This window comes from Theropithecus gelada, chromosome 3 (genome assembly GCF_003255815.1).
Source record: "Theropithecus gelada isolate Dixy chromosome 3, Tgel_1.0, whole genome shotgun sequence".
In the NCBI taxonomy this organism is placed as follows: Eukaryota; Metazoa; Chordata; class Mammalia; order Primates; family Cercopithecidae; genus Theropithecus; species Theropithecus gelada.
In genome coordinates this window covers 16871068-16888382 of record NC_037670.1, presented here as the reverse complement: position 1 = coordinate 16888382, position 17315 = coordinate 16871068, and the positions used below count along the sequence as shown (strand labels likewise).

Sequence of the window (17315 nt, the reverse complement as noted above, 5' to 3'; positions counted from 1 at the left end):
CTGTCTGCACGGACAAGACACACTCACCTTTCTTCTTCAGCCCGCTGCCTCTCCTGCTCCCTTCGCTCCCTTTCCTTAGACACTTCTTCAGCTGCAATGTGCCTCAAAATGCCCGTGGTTGCAGCTGTTAACAAATCCTCCACAGCAGCATTAGAAACACTAAACAGAGCAGAGGGGATAGCATTCCAAATCAGAGGCAAGGCCGGGCGCGGTGGCTCACGCCTGGAATCCCAGCACTTGGGGAGGCCAAGGTGGGCAGATCACGAGGTCAGGAGATCAAGACTATTCTGGCCAACACGGTGAAACCCCATCTCTACTAAAAATACAAAAATTAGCCAGGCGTGGCAGCGCGTGCCTGTAGTCCCAGCTACTCAGGAGGCTGAGACAGAATAATTGCTTGGACCCAAGAGGCGGAGGCTGCAGTGAGCTGAGATCACACCAATGTACTCCAGCCTGGGCAACAGAGTGAGACTGTCTCAAAAAAAAAAAAAAGGAGAAAAAGATTAGAATAAAAAAGTCAAATCACTAAACATCTAACTTTGACAAGGAAAAAAAACCCACATAGGTTGAGTGTCCGTAATCCAAAAATCTGAAATCCAAAATGCTCCAAAATCTCAAACTTTTTGAGTACAACATGTCATGCTTTTCAAAGGAAATGCTCACTGGAGCATTTTAGAATTCAGATTTTTAGGTAAGAGATACTCAACTGGTAGACATAATACAATTATTCTGAAATCCAAAAATATCTGTAATCTAAAACCCTTGTGGTCCCAAGCATTTTGGATAAGGGATATGCAAACTGTACTTGTTTGACTGCCAGCAGAAAAATTAAGCCCACTGTTAGAAACACACAATCTACCAAAACTGACTCATGAAGAAACAGAAAAATGTGAATAGACCTATAACTAGTAAGGAGACTTCCAAACAAAGAAAAGTATAAGACCAGAAGGTTTCACTGGTAAATTCTATTAAACACTAACGAAAAACTAACCACCAATCTTTTTCAAACCCTTTCAAAAAACTGAAGAGGAGGGAATATTTACTAACGCATTTTATGAGGCCAGCATTGCCCTAATACCAAAGACAGACCAAAGCCACTATAGGAAAACTACAGACTGACCAGGCACAGTGGCTCATGCCTGTCATCCCAGCATTTTAGGAGGCTGAGGTGGGAGGACTGCTTGAGCCCAGGAGTTCAAGACTAACCTGGGCAACATAGAGAGACCCCATCTCTACAAAAAATTAAAAAATCAGCCGGGTATGGTGGCATGTGCCTGTGGTCCTAGCTACTTGGGAGGCTGGGGTGAGAGGATGGCTTGAGCCTAGAAGATCAAGGCTGTGGTGAGCAGTGATTCTACTTCTGTACTCGAGCCTAGGTGACAAAGTACGACCCTGTCTCAAAAAAAAGGAATAAAGAAATAAAAAGGAAAACTACAAACCAATATCCCTTATGAATACGGACATAAAAATTCTCAACAAGGCCGGGTACGGTGGCTCACGCCTGTAATCCCAGCACTTTGGGAGTCCGAGGCGGGCGGATCATGAGGTCAGGAGATCAAGACCATCCTGGCTAATACGGTGAAACCCCATCTCTACTAAAATACAAAAAATTAGCCAGGCGTGGTGGCAGGCGCCTGTAATCCCAGCTACTTGGGAGGCTGAGGCAGGGAAATTGCTTGAACCCGGGAGGCGGGGGTTGCAGTGAGCCAAGATTGCGCCAGTGCACTCCAGCCTGGACAAGAGAGCAAGACTCCATCTCAAAAACAAAACAAAACAAAAAAACAATTTAACCTAGAAAGCAAAAACTTTATATGTTGAAAACTACAAAGCACTGTCGAAAGAAATTAAGAATGACCTAAATAAATGGAAAGACATCCCATATTCTCGGATTAGAAGATTTAATATTGTTAAGATGACAATACTGGCCAGGCACAGTGGCTCATGCCTGTAATCCCAGTACTTTACGAGGCCGAGGCAGGTGGATCACTTGAGGCCAGGAGTTCAAGACCACCCCTGGGCAACATGGCAAAGGCATCTCTACAAAAAACAAAAAAATCAGCCAGGCTGGTGCCCACCTGTAATCTCAGTTACTAGGGAAGCTGAGGCAGGAGAATTGCGTGAACCCAGGAGGTGGAAGTTGCAGTGAGGCTGAGATCGAGCCACTGCACTCCAGCCTGAGCAACAGAGCAAGACTCCATCTCAAAAAATAAAAAAATAAAAATAACAGTACTACCCAGAACAATCTACAGATTCAACGCAATCCCTATCAAAATCCCAACAGCGCTTTCTGCAGAAACAGAAAAACTCATCCTAAAATTCGCATGGTATCTCAGAAGACCCCAAATAGCAAAACCATCTTGAAAAAGAAGAACGTAGGGGAAAATCTTCATGATACTGTCTCTGGCAATAACTTATTGGATTATGACCCAAAAATGCAGGCAACTTTATGAGAGGAAACTTCTGGCAGAAGTTCTTTATGAGGGGAAACTTTCTGAGAAGAAACTTCTGGAGCAGCAGGAGGGGAGCACCAGATGCCACTCACCCCAGGGCAGCAGCTGCGTAGGCAGCGCCCGCAGAGCCGACTTCCTCACAGTCCCTCTGCAGAGCCTCCTGGATGAGCTCGTCCACCACCTGCGCCAGGTCCTATGGAGAGACCAGCATGGGGTGGAACGGAACGTCCCACCCAGGGCAGAAATCCTGGGTAATATGTTGTCACCAGTCTGCAGGCATCTCATGACGGAAGTACATGACCCCTGACATGGGGTCAGCTAGGCTGTTGCAGGAAAGGTGTCCCCTAGCGAATGGAAAGGTGCCATCTGGAGAGAAGGTGCCCTGCAGATGGCCACACAGCGCCCTGACTCAGTCATCTCCAGTCTACGTCAAGCAGCCTCTGTTCCTATGGCCACTCCATGCTCCCTCTCAGAACTCCCTGATCCCCAGAGAGGCTGGTGCCCAGTGCCTGCCTCTAAACAGCCAGAGTGGCACAATCCAGTCTCACAACCATAGAGTCGACAGGCTCTACTCAATATCAAGGCACCAGTAGGGGCCATGCCCACCCTGAGGCCACAACCATCAAGGGGCACACCCACCCCCAGGCCAGGCTGGTCAAGGGGTTCACCCACGCCCAGGCTATGCCTATCAGGGTCCACGGCCACGGAGACCACACACACCAGAGGGGACACATCCAACCCAAGGCCATGCCTATCGGGGGCACAGCCACCCCGAGCCATGCCCATCAGGGGGCACACCCACCAGGGGACACACCCACCCCAGGCCACACCCATCAGTGGGGACACCCATCCCCAGGACATGCCCTTCAGGGGACACACCCACACTCAGTCCATGCATATTGGGGGGCCACACCCACCGGGGGACATGCCCACTCCAGGCCACACCCGCAGGGGATACACCCACCCAGGCCACACCCACCAGCAGGACATGCCATCCCAGGTCACCCACATCAGGGGGCGCACAATGCTGCCAACAATCCCGTCACAACAGACGGGTGTTGAGTTCAGACACAGGGGCTCAGGCTGGTGCTGTGACAGGAAGCTCCTGAGATGAAGACAGACTCCACGACGAGTCTGAATGGGTGGGCCCCAGATCTGCCACCGGAGGCTGAATGACTCTAGGCAGGACCCCTCTCTGGACTCTCCTGAGAGACCAGGCGCCACAGCCCCACTTCGTGGGGTGATGACTAAGGACATTTGTGCACAATAGGCTTCCCAGAGTCCAGACCTAGAAAAAGAGTCCCTACCTCGTCAGAGTACATGGGCACAGGCTCTGGAGGTGGCGGCTCAGGCTGCACGGAGAGCTGGAAGAGGCTGGGTGCCGCAGACGGGGTCAGTGCCAGGACAGGAGGCAGAGGCACTGGCGAGGGTGCAAGGGCTGGTAGAGACTGTGGGAGACCGGGCAGGGGTGTGTCCGGCTCTACACCACACTCCTCTCCTCTCCCTCCACCTGGAAGGAAACATACAGGAGAAAACATGGCTGCAGACACAGGGCGCCTGGCACCATAGGGACCAAGGTCTGTGCAGGGACAGCCCCAGGCCACCCACAGTGACCCTGAGGAGTGGCCTGCCCTCCAGGAGACCAGCTACACGGGACAAATACACTTTGCATGAAAAACAAGCCCCAAGATGTCAGGGAGCCAGGAGGAGGGCTTCAAAGCCCTCAGTCCACTCCCAGTGAGAACCATCTGAGCATGGGGAAGAGCCACACCCCTGGGCCCCAAGACAAAACAGGTGCTCAGGCTCCTGGGAGGCGTCCCGGCAGGAAAATGCAGATGCCCAGGCTCCTGGGAGGCGTCCTGATGGGAAAATGCAGCTAGTCCCCTCACTACGACTGCAGCTTCACTCACCCACTGTGTCCGAGCCAGGTCTCTGGGTGCCGACGGGCAGCTCCGAGGCCAGACTCTCCCCGATGTACTTGTTCTGGGAGTTGAAGCTGCACACAGGGGTGTGACAAGGAACGGGGGGCAAGGGCCCTCCGTTCACAATTTCACCAACCGACACCGTCAGCTTCCTGGTAATAAACACCGACTTCCTGGTCTTGGATAATCCCTCTGGTTCCAGGAATGCGGCCCGGTTCAGCTCCACACAGCTACGCAGACCACAAGAAGACCCCAGAGGGGCGTCACCAAGGGAGAAGGCAGCTTCACCCTCAGTGCCCCGCTGAGTGCTGCAAGCCCCTCAGGCGTCACCACAGCCATGTATAAATAACAGAAAGCAGAGGCCTGGGTCCCACTGCCGCACCCTGGAGCCTCTGTAGGTCCCTGGAACCACTAAGCCCAGCGTGTTAACAGACGCACGCTGACTCACTCCTGCCTCCTTGCTGGCTCACCCAAAACCACCTTGTTTTGTGAGGCAGAACTGGAAGGAGGAGACAGGCAGGGGGCAGGTGAGGAGTTACAGGAGGCAGGGTGGGGACCCAGGCACTGGGTATGGAGTGTAAGCTGCGGGTTTCTGAGACAGCGTCTGTGAGTCTCACCACTCTGACTACTAAGTACCGGAGAAGACTCCGGCCTGGCCTGCGGGTGCCTCCACCCCCACCGTCACACGCTGCCCGTCATTGGCTGGCAAAGGCAGTCAAGGGAAAGAATAAGGAAGGCCCTAACTTCTATCTTTAGGTTCGTTGGCAACTCATGAAAAGGACTGATTCTGGAGTCACAAAGAACTTGGTCTGAGCCCTCAATGTGCAGACAGCCAGGGTGTGACCTTGGGAACACCCCCAGCCATTCTGAGTCTCATGTGTTCACCTGCATGGCAGGGGGAATGCACCTTCAAGTCAGGCAAGCAGAGAGTCCCTCACAGTCCTTTATCAGAATTAACAAGAAAAAAGGAGACAGGGGCCCCGCAGCTCCACTCTCAGCTCTTACCCGTCGGAAACGGTGAGGCCGTGGCAGGTGAGGAAGTCGGTCGCCTCTTCACAGTCTCTGAACAGCAGCATGCGCACCACGCCATCCAGGGGAAAGACGGTGGCTCGCTGTGTGCTCACCGTGTACGCGAAGTTGAGCGCCCGGAGAGCATCCTTGCGGATCTGAAAGGAGGAGCCAGATCACTGCAGTCTCAGAGGAAGGCCCAGTCAGACACTTGCAGTCAGCCCATGACCACAGACATGGCCAGCATGGGGGGCATGGGCTCCTCCTGGGCTGAGTCCACCAGAAGGCGCTTTGGCAACATGAAACCCCAGCTTAGAGATCGTAGGCGTTCTGCTCGGGGCAATGCTCAGGAATGCGTGCCAAGCAAACACTCTCATAGAGAAGGATGGCTTGTGAAAGTTTTATTTATAAGAGAAATCATGAAACAAACTGTCCACCAACAAGGCCAGGTGAAGTCAGCTGTGCAGCATCCACATGATAAAATGCCAGGAAGGTGCCACAGAGGACCCCAGAGACCATGGAATGCCAGCAGGAAACCAACCCCGTGGAATGACATATAATAGTTGGAGACAACTGTTCATGGCATTCTAACAAGAGCCTTAAAAAAAAAGAAGACAGAGGCCAGGTGCAGTGGATCACACTTGTAACCCCAGCACTTTGGGAGGCCAAGGTGGCAGGATCGCTTGAGCCCAGGAGTTCAAGACCAGCCTGGGCAACATAGCTACATCCTGTTCTCTACAAAAAAAAAAAAAAATGGTTTAATTAGTGGGGCTTGGTGGCATGCACCCGTGGTTCCAGCGACATCGGAGGCTGAAGTGGGAGACCTGCTTGAGCCCAAAAGGCTGAGGCTGCAGTGAGCCTTGATCACACCACTGCACTCCAGCCTAGGTGACAGAGTGAGAACCAGTCTCTTAAAAAAAAAGACAATGGGGCTGGGTGTGGTGGCTCATGCCTATAATCCCAGCACTTTGGGAGGCCAAGGTAGGCGGGTCACTTGAAGCCAGGAGTTTGAGACCAGCCTGGCCAACATGGTGAAACTCCGTCTCTCCTAAAAATACAAAAATTAGCTGGGTATGGTGGTAGGCACCTGTGATACCAGCTACTAGGGAGGCTGAGGCAGGAGAATCGCTTCAACCCGGGAGGTGGAGGTTGCAGTGAGCCGAGATCACACCACTGCACTCCAGCCTGGGTGACAGAATGAGACTCCATCTCAAAAAATTAAATAAATAAAAATAAAATTAAAAATAGACAAAGGAAAAACATGAAAATGCTAAGAAAAATTATGCTTGAGTGCTGGGACTTTGGTGCCTAAGCTGTTAGTCCTCTTCCAACGTTCTTGAATTCAACCAACATTGATCGAGCATTTGCTCTGTGCCTGGCACCGTTTTTAACACTGAGAGTTCAACAGTGAACAAAAACAAACTCCCTGTCCCCACGTAGCTGACATGCCAGGGGAAAGACCAATGCAACAGAAAATGAACTCATCAAACACACAGAATGGTGATTCAGTGTGGCAGATAGGCAGGGAGAACAGGGAGCACTGGTGGGGGCCCTGCTGAGGGCGGCAGCCAAGCCTCACCTGGCCTCAGGGAGGTGGAGACAGCGCCGTGCGGCTATGCGAGTGCAGAACAGCAGTGGGAGCAGCAAGCACAAAGCCCCTGAGCAGGAGTGCACGGGGTTGCGGGGACAAGAGGCTGCCTCTGTGCGCCACTGCTGGTGACCAGTTTTTCTCAAGAAAAATACCTGAATATCTCTTTTGTTTAAAGTTATTAAAAATGGCCAGGCAAGGTGGTTCACGCCTGCAATCCCAGCACTTTGGGAGGCCAAGGCGGGTGGATCACCTGAGGCTAGGAGTTCGAGATCAGCCTGGCCAACATGGCAAAATCCCATCTCTACTAAGTTAGCTGGGCGTGGTGGTGGGCTCCTGTAATTCCAGCTACTCAGGAGGGAGGCTTAGGCAGGAGAATCGCTTGAACCCAGGAGGTGGAGGTTGCAGTGAGTAGAGATCACGCCACTGCACTCCACCCTAGGCAACAGAGCGAGACTCCATCTCTAAATAAATAAAATTTAAAATGGTCAACATTCTACTAACACTCAATCATCATGTATACAATATTAACTATACTTTTTTTAATTTTTATTTTTTTTTGAGAGAGAGGGTCTCTGTCACCCAGGCTGGAGAGTGCAGATCTTGGCTCACTGCAGCCTCAACTTCCTGGGCTCAAGCGATCCTCCCACCTCAGCCTCCCAAATAGCTGGGACTACAGGAGCATCCCACCACACCTGCCTGGCTGATTTTTTTTTTATTTTTAGTAAATAAAAAAAAGCCCAGGCTGTTCTTGAACTCCTGAGCTCAAACAATTCTCCCACCTCAGTCTCCCAAGGTGCCAGGATGACAGGTGTGAATCAAAGCACCCAGTCAAAATTAACTACAAGTGGCAAGTTGTGGAAACCCTTTTCCTTTACTCCAGAGTATCAGTTCTGTTTGGAAACCTGCAGATCTGACAACAAGGGGCAAACCTGCAAAAGACCCTCCAACCGTGACATGACTGTGGATTTAGTCACTGTTTACAGGAGGCCCTGATATGTGACCAAAGAAATGACCTGGAGCCACAGACTGACCTAGGCAGGTCCTGAGATCTCCCAGGCAGCATCCTCCCCACGCAGTGATCACTACGGGCTTGTGGCAAGGAATCCAGGCAGCCTCGTTGACGCCGCTGCCGGAATGGGCAGCAGAGTGTGTGCGAGGTAAGGTGGCACTCTGCACGGTGGGCCGTGGTCCTGGTCACATCGCACTGAACGCAATCATGCAGGGCCTAGAACAGCAGGTGCCACAGGGGCTGCTCTGTCCTCATCCCCAAGTCCCGTGGAACTGGAATAAAAGAACTGACTGGAAACCCCGAGACACAGAATTTACTCTGCGCAAACCTCAGGGGAGGGACTGGCCTTCCCATTGCTTCTGCAACCCCCGCACGCGGCAAAGCAGACACTGAGGCACCCACTAAAGGAACTGAGCGCCATCAGCCTCCCTCCAGAAACTTCAATTCAAAACACAAAGCATTTCAAAGTCAGGGACTGTGTGCGTATGAACCATTTCAAAGTCAGGGACTGTGTGCATGTGATATGAGATTTTTGCTTTTCAGTTAGTTTTCATGGATGATGACAGTGCCGAATTCCTTTTTTTTTTTTTTTTTTTTTTTTTTGAGATGGAGTCTCGCTCTGTCGCCCAGGCTGGAGTGCAGTGGCCGGATCTCAGCTCACTGCAAGCTCCGCCTCCCGGGTTCACGCCATTCTCCTGCCTCAGCCTCCCGAGTGGCTGGGACTACAGGCACCCCCACCTCGCCCGGCTAGTTTTCTGTAATTTTTTTTAGTAGAGACGGGGTTTCACCATGTTAGCCAGGATGGTCTCAATCTCCTAACCTTGTGATCCGCCCGTCTCGGCCTCCCAAAGTGCTGGGATTACAGGCTTGCGCCACCGCGCCCAGCCTACAGTGCTGAATTCATATTATGTTTCGCTAAAGAGATTTTTCTCATTTGAACCATAGAACAGTGTTTTCCATTTCACAGCCTTTCCGGATGGAGACCAACAGTGATAACCCCTATAAAACAGGGCAACACCAGTAACCCCTTCGTGGGGCTGCTGCCAGGGTGACACGTCATCAGCCTGAGACCTGCTTTGAAAAGCCTGGAATAGGAAAGCACTCGAATAGCACAAGAACAACCCGCTGTCTTCCAACTCTGCAAGCTCAGCTCATTTACTCACCTGACTGAAGTAACAGTGTAAAAGACAAGCATTCAGGTAAGAAGCTGACTGGACCAGTTTGAAAAATCTCACAAAATTATTACTGTTCAATGCAGCAAAAGCCTGAACAGCAAATTTCACCTCGGAGGAGTTTCTAACAGCAGGATGGAACTGTTGTACTTCTCTGTTAATTAAAGGAGAGAAAAGGGGTTGGAATGTTAATTTTAATAAGACAAAATTTTCATGAAGATAGATCTGATAAATAAAAACTTCGCTGGCCAGATGCAGTGGCTCACACCTGTAATCCCAAAACGTGGGGAGGCCAAGGTGGGAGGATCGTTTGAGCCCAGGAGGTTGAGGCTGCAGTGAGCTGTGATTGCATCACTGTACTCCAGCCTGGGTGACAGAGCAAGACCGTTTCAAGTAATAACGATACTGGATTTCAACCATACTGAGGAGGAGAGTCTTACTGGTAAAATGTGCCGTTAAATTCAGTTTACTAACTTCAAAGCTACCACGCTTGGGCTGGTTTGACAAAGGTTTCTTTCAAAACAATAATGAATAAACAAATTCAAAAAGCAATTTAGGCATCAGTTATCAAAAAGTTAAAGTAATGCCAATCGACTGTCAGCTGTGCTGGGTGGTAAAGTCTAAAAAACAGAAAACTTAACACTTTTTGTTTAGAAATGAACTGATTTTGACTGAATTATTCGTGATGAAGAAATGCTTGTCGTATAGAAAAAGACAATATAGCAATCTTTCATAACCAGTTTTTTTTTTTTTTTTGAGACAGAGTCTTGCTCTATCGCCCAGGCTAGAGTGCAGGGGCGCAATCACAGTTCACTGCAGCCTCAACCTCCTGGCCTCAAGCAATCCTCTCATCTAGGCCTCCCAACATGCTGTGATAACAGGCCATGGGCCACCACACCTGGTCTTTCTTTTTTTTTTTAAGAGATAGGGTCTTGCTTTGTCACCCAGACTGGAGTGCAGTGGCATGATCACAGCTTACTGCAGCCTTGACCTCCTGGGCTCAAGGGATCCTCCCATCTCAGCCTCCCCAGTAGCTGGAACTACATGCGCACATCACCACACCTGGTGTTTTTGTTGTTTTTGTTTTTGTTTTGTAAAAGGGTCTCACCATGTTGCCCACGCTATACAAGGCTTAATTTTAAAATTTAAAATCAGCCGGCACGGAGGCTCATACCTGTAATCCCAGCACTTTGGGAGGCTGAGGCAGGTGGATCACCTGAGGTCAGGAGTTCCAGACCAGCCTGGCCAACATGGCGAAACCCTGTCTCTACTAAAAATACAAAAAAACTGGCCGGGCGCGGTGGCTCACGCTTGTAATCCCAACACTTTGGGAGGCCGAGGTGGGTGGATCACGAGGTCAGGAGATCGAGGCCATCCTGGCTAATATGGTGAAACCCCGTCTCTACTAAAACTACAAAAAATTAGCCAGGTGTGGTGGCGGGCGCCTGTAGTCCCAGCTACTCCGGAGGCTGAGGCAGGAGAATGGCGTAAACCCGGGAGGCAGAGCTTGCAGTGAGCTGAGATCGCGCCACTGCACTCAAGCCTGGACAACAGAGCAAGACTCCATATCAAAAAAAAAAAAAAATTAGGTGGGAGTGGTGGTATGTGCCTGTAATCCCAGCTACTCGTGAGACTGAAGCAAGAAAATCGCTTGAACCCGGGAGGCGGAGGTTGCAGCGAGCCGAGATCACACTACTGTACTCCAGCCTGGGCAACAGAGCAGGACTCGGTCTCAAAAATAAAATAAAATAAAATAAAAATTTAAAATCAATCACACATCTAGATATTCTGCCACACAGTTCTTGAGGAAAATACGAAACTAAAAAAAAAGAGGTCCACCACTGATAGGAGAATCTCAGAACTAAAGGGAACACTGGCCACCATCAAGCTCAGCTTACCACCACCACAAGCAGAGGGCCAGAGAGCTCGCCAGTAAGTGTCTAATTATGGCTCAGACCAGGGTTTTATATTCATTCATTCTCACTACCCCATTCTTAGCATTTTTGTTTCACACAATTTTTTCCTCTCTTATTACTTAGATCTTTGACAAAACTACCTGGAAACAGGGAACTGCTGACAACCTGGAACTCCCTCTCCTGGTTCACTCACCTGTCTCATGAGGAGGATTCCTTCCTCACTTTCTCACTGGTGAGGAGAAACTGTTCTCAGAAATGAACATGTGGGGCCTACGTCAGATGTGCTGGTCCCAGGGCACACCCCCCTCACTCTTCCCCCAGCTCAGCTCAGCCGAATGCACAGCCAGACCGAGGTCCTCTACTATCATCCCAACATCTGCTAACAGAGAGAACGCAGCACTGCTGGCTACTGCCAATCCTGAAAGCTCTTCTCCTGTTTAAAGCCTGCCTTTTCAGCCACCTTAGGGCAACTTTTGGATGTGAAGATTCACCTTAGGATGTCTCCCTTGTTGAGACTCAGCAGAACATTGTAGCCCTGGAACTCCGCTTCGCTGGCACAGAAGACGCCCTTGTTTCTCAGGTCCTGGTACATCTCCTTCAGGCTCTGCAGGCACTTGGTCATGTTCTCATTATTGATCTTGGCATCAAAGGAGGACATGGGCTCCTCACACATGAAGTGGGCACAGTGGATGTGAAACCGGGTGCACTTCTCAATCAGGGACACCGTCAGGGGGTCGCAGAGGTGCTGCTGTGTGATATCCTGGCCACAGGCGAGGGGGAGGATCACACACACATTCCCATGCAAAGAGGCAACTGTGAGAAAGATCATGCTGCGACCTCAATTTCTCACATTTCAATTTGAAACAAAGCCCATGATGCACATTTTAATAGCACTTTGTAGTGACTTAAATAAAAGTCCTTGGGTTTTTGTTTTTTTTTTGAGACAGACGCCAGGCTGGAGGCGCAGTGGTGCCATCTTGGCTAACCACAACCTCCGCCTCCTGGGTTCAAACAATTCTCCTGGCTCAGCCTCTCGAGTAGCTGGGATTACAGGCGTGTGCCACCACGCCAAGCTAATTTTTACGTTTTCAGTAGAGACGGGGTTTCACCATGTTGGCCAGGCTGGTCTCAAACTCCTGACCTCAGGTGATCCACCCACCTCGGCCTCCCAGAGTCCTGGGATTACAGGCCTGAGCCACCGCACCCGGCCCACAAAAGTACATTTTTGTTACAGACAAAATATATAACAGAGTAAAATAAAAATAACTATCAGTTTGACTTTGGAATTTGCATGCATTTTTTAGTGTCCAGGTTGGAGGCAGCCAATACCTTCCGTATGCCACGCGTGCGGTTCCACACGAAGTCGTACCAGTCGCGCAGGCTGCCCTCCTTCTGGTCCATGATCTGGGTCACCAGGTAGTCCATGGTCCTGCTGAGCACTGGCAAGGGCCGCAGCTCGTGGGGCAGGGGCTCCTCCTGATCCGCCGAGGACCGACTGTACTCTTTCACGGCTGCTGCATGGTCCACCTAGAGACATGATGCAGAGACAGGCTGCCCATGTGGCATACCTCAGGCCAGGCATAGTTATGCCTGAAAATGAGGGGGGAAATCACATACACACCCACACAAGATCAGTATTTGAGAATATATTTTTTCAACATAAAATTTCTGTTAAAAGGTGACAATCAAAATTCAAAGACAAATTGAGAAATGTGACTTTGGCAAATATGACAAGGAGTTAAGATACGAGCACGTCATGACAAACAGGAGGAATGTAAGTGAAGGCACATCTGCCAGGCTCCAAAGCAGAGAGACGGGACAGGAAAGGGCCTCCAGCATTTAAAAGGTCTCAGGTCTGCTCACACACCCGGTTAAGTCTACACAGACCAGAAGTGAAACAGAGACAGGCAGTGAGGACTGCTGAGGGCACACACCTGGGGCCAGGAGCTACATCTCCCACCTCAAAAGGAGGCCAAAGACGTGGCCAAGGGAAGAGGCAGAGACGTACACAGGACGAGCCCCTGGGCATTGCCCTCTCCTGGCGCAGGGGCCCTACAGTGACACAAGTTGCTGGGCTGGGGACCCCAAACCAGGCGAAGGGTGTATAAAGCCACCAGCCAGGAAGTGGAGGAGGAGCCCACAAGCAAAATTCACAGAGTCCAAAAGGATCTATATTGGTGCAGCTTTCTAGGGAACTAATTTGGGAAGATTGATAATGTTCAGGAAAGGTCATACCCTCTGATGCAGTAATTTAATTCTTAGGATCTGAAGAAAATAATCTAAATACCAGAGAAGCATTACATATAAGATGCCAAACAATATTATTAATAGAACTAAAAATTTAGAAACAGCCTATCTACTAACGGTAAAAATGCAGTTTTGACAGAGCTACTAATAAAATAATATGCTGTCATTTTTAAATGCTCATAGTTTACCCTAACAAAGGAAAATGTTCATGACATAATTTTTTTTTTTTTTTTTTGAGATGGAGTTTCACTCTGTTGCCCAGGTTAGAGTGCAGTGGTGCGATCTCAGCTCACTGCCAGCTCCACCTCCCGGGTTCATGCCATTCTGCTGCCTCAGCCTCCCAAGTAGCTGGGCCTACAGGTGCCCGCCACCACGGCCGACTAATTTTTTGTATTTTTAGTACAGACAGGGTTTCACCGTGTCAGCCAGGATGGTCTCGATCTCTTGACCTTGTGATCCGCCCGCCTCGGCCTCCCAAAGTGCTGGGATTACAGGCATGAGCCACCACGCCCAGCCTCGTGACATAATTTTAAGTGGAAAAAATACACATAAAATTGTATCTAGAGCATAACCTTAAATGTGTAAAACATAAGCATAGAAACAGACAGGAATAAGATTGTAAAAAGAAAAAAGTTAGCCGGATGTGGTGGCTCACGCCTGTAATCCCAGCACTTTGAGAGGCGGACGTGGGCAGATCACTTGAGCTTAGGAGTTTGGGACCAGCCTGGGCAAGACCCCATCGCTTCAAAAACTACGACGATAACTGGGCATGGTGGAGCATGCCTGCAATCCCAGCTACTCTGTAAGCTGAGTGAGATGATCACCTGAGCCTGGGAAGATGAGGCTGTAGTGAGCCATGACTGGACCACCGTGCTCCAGCCTAGGTGACAGAGTGAGACCCTGTCTCAAAAAAAAGAAAAACAAAAAAGAAAAACTTTATTTAAAATAACTTGCATCTATACCTTATCATGTTATCATGTATAGGTACCAATTACAGAGTGAACATCTCACAATGCAAAACAGCTTAATATGATGGTTAATAGCGCCAATACCCAACACCCTCTAAAACAAACACCCAAATCAAGTAGGTACAGAAATGACAAAAGCAGCCCCATCCCCTGCACACCCTGCCCCACTCCACAGGGAGATGCAGGGCTCTACCTGGTCAGTCCCTGGGACCACTTCGAATACACTCAGCTGGCTACGGGTCTCCCGCATGTACCTCTCCTTCTCAGGACACATATCCAGGCAGGTCCCAACAAAAGTCCTCGCTTTGTCCAGATCGGTTCTCTTCACCCGAGCTAAGTGACGTCAAGTAAAAGGTAAGAATGTACCACATGGTTAGCACGAACCTACAGACGTGTATTCTCATAATGATAAAAAGAAATTAAAACACACACACACATTACAAAAGAAAAGAAAAATATCTGTAAAACTCTGAGCCTCAGAGAAAGAGGACTTATGTTCTATTCTGCCAGGCAGTGGGACATCAAAACTCCTGAAGACCCGAGTCCACCTCTCCAACAGTCACAGACCCTCACTGCAGATCAAAGCACGGGAGTGTCCTCACTTTCAGCCGGAGTTTTCTAACTCCTGTAATGACCTCAATGACAAAAAATCATGGTGCAGGATGTTTACTAAAAGGATTGACTTGTAACAACTGCAAATATTCAAAATATATCACTATTCTAAAACTCTGTCTCGGTATTCACCATGACTTTAATATAGGAATCATATAATGAAAGTTAACTGGGTTCTTACCTGAATAACTTCTATGATTACACTTAGAATTAAATAGTTACAAATGTAGCTTGCAAGTAAATGGAAATGCAACAACTTCACAACTAAAAATATATACTTGTTTTTATTTTGAAAAATTCTAATACCTGGGCTGGGCCTGGTGGCTCACGCCTGCAATCCCAGCACTTTGGAAGGCCAAGGCTGGCAGATCACCTGAGGTCAGGAGTTCGAGACCAGCCTGACCAACACAGAGAACCCCTATTTCTACTAAGAATACAAAAATTAGCCAGGCAGGGTGGCGCATGCCTGTAGTCCCAGCTACTCAGGAGGCTGAGGCAAGAGAATCACTTGAACCTAGGAGGCGGATATTGCAGTGAGCCAAGACTGCACCATTGCACTCCAGCATGGGTAACAGAGCAAGACTCCATTTCGAGGAAAAAAATTAAAAAAAGAAAAATTCTAACACCTAATAATTTCATTTGGAATATAAAAATCACCATCATCAATGATATGATGTATCATGGCAGTTTTTATTACTATATATATCACTATATTAAGGAAACATGGTGATTAATCGAAATATCCACAGCTTTTAAAAAAAGGAAACTCCTATAGCTGAATTTTTTTTTTTTTTTTTTGAGATGGAGTCTCACTCTATCGCCTAGGCTAGACTGCAGTGGCGCAATCCTGGCTCACTGTAAGCTCCGCCTCATGGGTTCAAGCAGTTCTCCTGCCTCAGCCTCCCGAGTAGCTGGGATTACAGGCATGTGCCACCACGCCCGGCTAATTTTCTATTTTTAGTAGATACCGGGTTGCTCCATGTTGGTCAGGCTGGTCTCAAACTCCTGACCTCAAGTGATCCACCAGCCTCGACCTCCCAAAGTGCTGGGATTACAGGCGTAAGCCACCACGTCCAGCATTTTTTTTTTTTTTTTTGAGACAAAGTCTCATCCTGTCGCTCAGGCTGGAGTGTAGTGGCACAATCTCGGCTCACTGTAACCTCCCCGCCTAGCCAGTTCAAGTGATTCTCCTGCCTCAGCCTCCCTAGTAGCTGGGACTACAGGTGTATACCACCGCACCCAGCTAATTTATTTATTTATTTATTGTAAAAATGGGGGTTTTGCCATGTTGGCCAGGCTGGTCTTGAACTCATGACCTCAGGTGGTCTACATGCCTCGGCCTCCCAAAGTGCTGGGATTACAGGCGTGAGTCACCACACCCAGCTCGGCTGAAATTTAAGAGAATAAAATTGGCAAAGAGGAGCACCTGTGTTTTTCCCTTTTATTTTTGGTCCCTGCATGTATTTTTAGTGTTAATACAATACTTACTTTTTAGTAGGTAATACATTCACACAGTTCAACATTGTAACAGTGTAAGGGTGCCCTGTCCGAGATGGAGCACACCGCCATAACCTCTGCCCTTCAGAATCCTGCTCCCTCTACAGACAGAAGTCCATTCTTTTGCATCCTCCCACTGCTATTTTATATATACATTAGCAAACATATTTGCACATATATGTACACATACACACAACACTCACTCCAAGAAGACTGGCAGACCATGAAGATCAGACACAGCACATCAGAGGCCCTGAGACTCAACAGCAATAGAGCCCAATGGAAAGGAGTTGCTCCTGCCCTGATGGCACCCAAGAAGACGACCTCACCAGGCCCTTAGAACCTCTGCCACCACATGCCATACCTTGCCGCATGATCCTGTCTCTCTGGTCAAGCAGGCGGTACTTCTCCTTGGACGTCTCAGCCACAGTGCCTATCAGGGTACTGAGGGACAGCACACATGGCCCGAGGCCCTCAGAGCCGTCGGAGGCTGAGTCAAAAGAGTCTCCCTCGAATTGGTGGGCCTTTAGAAGACTTGGCTTCTTCACTGGAGAGCTATAAAGTAAACACCACACTGAGGGCCCTCGTACCAGGAAGGCCTTCAGAGCATTTTCGTTTCTGAACACGTCCCCTCATCTTTCAAGATTTTATGGTCATCTAAAGCTGAGAAACTACAAGCACTTATTGAGTTTTGATAAAGATGGTAATGAACACAAAACCGTTATTCACATTATGTACTGGCTTTAATATAATTTTGAAATATTTCATACTTTTGAAAAACAAAATAGCCTGGGCAACATAGGGAGACCCCATCTCTACAAAAATTTAAAAATCAGCCAGGCATGGTGGCATGTGCCTGTAGTCCCAACTACTTGGGAGGCTGGGGTGAGAGGATTGCTTGAGCCTGGCAGGCAAAGGTTGCA

At 49.1% G+C, this 17315-nt stretch overlaps 1 protein-coding gene across 1 annotated transcript in view; it reads right to left on the bottom strand.

Moving 5' to 3' along the window:
* The window catches only part of MCM3AP (minichromosome maintenance complex component 3 associated protein), a 52470-nt gene that overhangs the window by 27021 nt on the left and 8134 nt on the right, over positions 1-17315 (bottom strand). Inside the window, exons 6-15 of the mRNA XM_025378708.1 lie at positions 16757-16947; positions 14477-14616; positions 12398-12595; positions 11560-11828; positions 9144-9306; positions 5378-5538; positions 4361-4602; positions 3758-3960; positions 2543-2643; positions 28-159 (exon numbers count right to left, since the gene is read on the bottom strand). Coding sequence (XP_025234493.1) covers positions 28-159; positions 2543-2643; positions 3758-3960; positions 4361-4602; positions 5378-5538; positions 9144-9306; positions 11560-11828; positions 12398-12595; positions 14477-14616; positions 16757-16947 — 1800 coding nt within the window. The remainder of the gene's footprint in view (positions 1-27; positions 160-2542; positions 2644-3757; positions 3961-4360; positions 4603-5377; positions 5539-9143; positions 9307-11559; positions 11829-12397; positions 12596-14476; positions 14617-16756; positions 16948-17315) is intronic.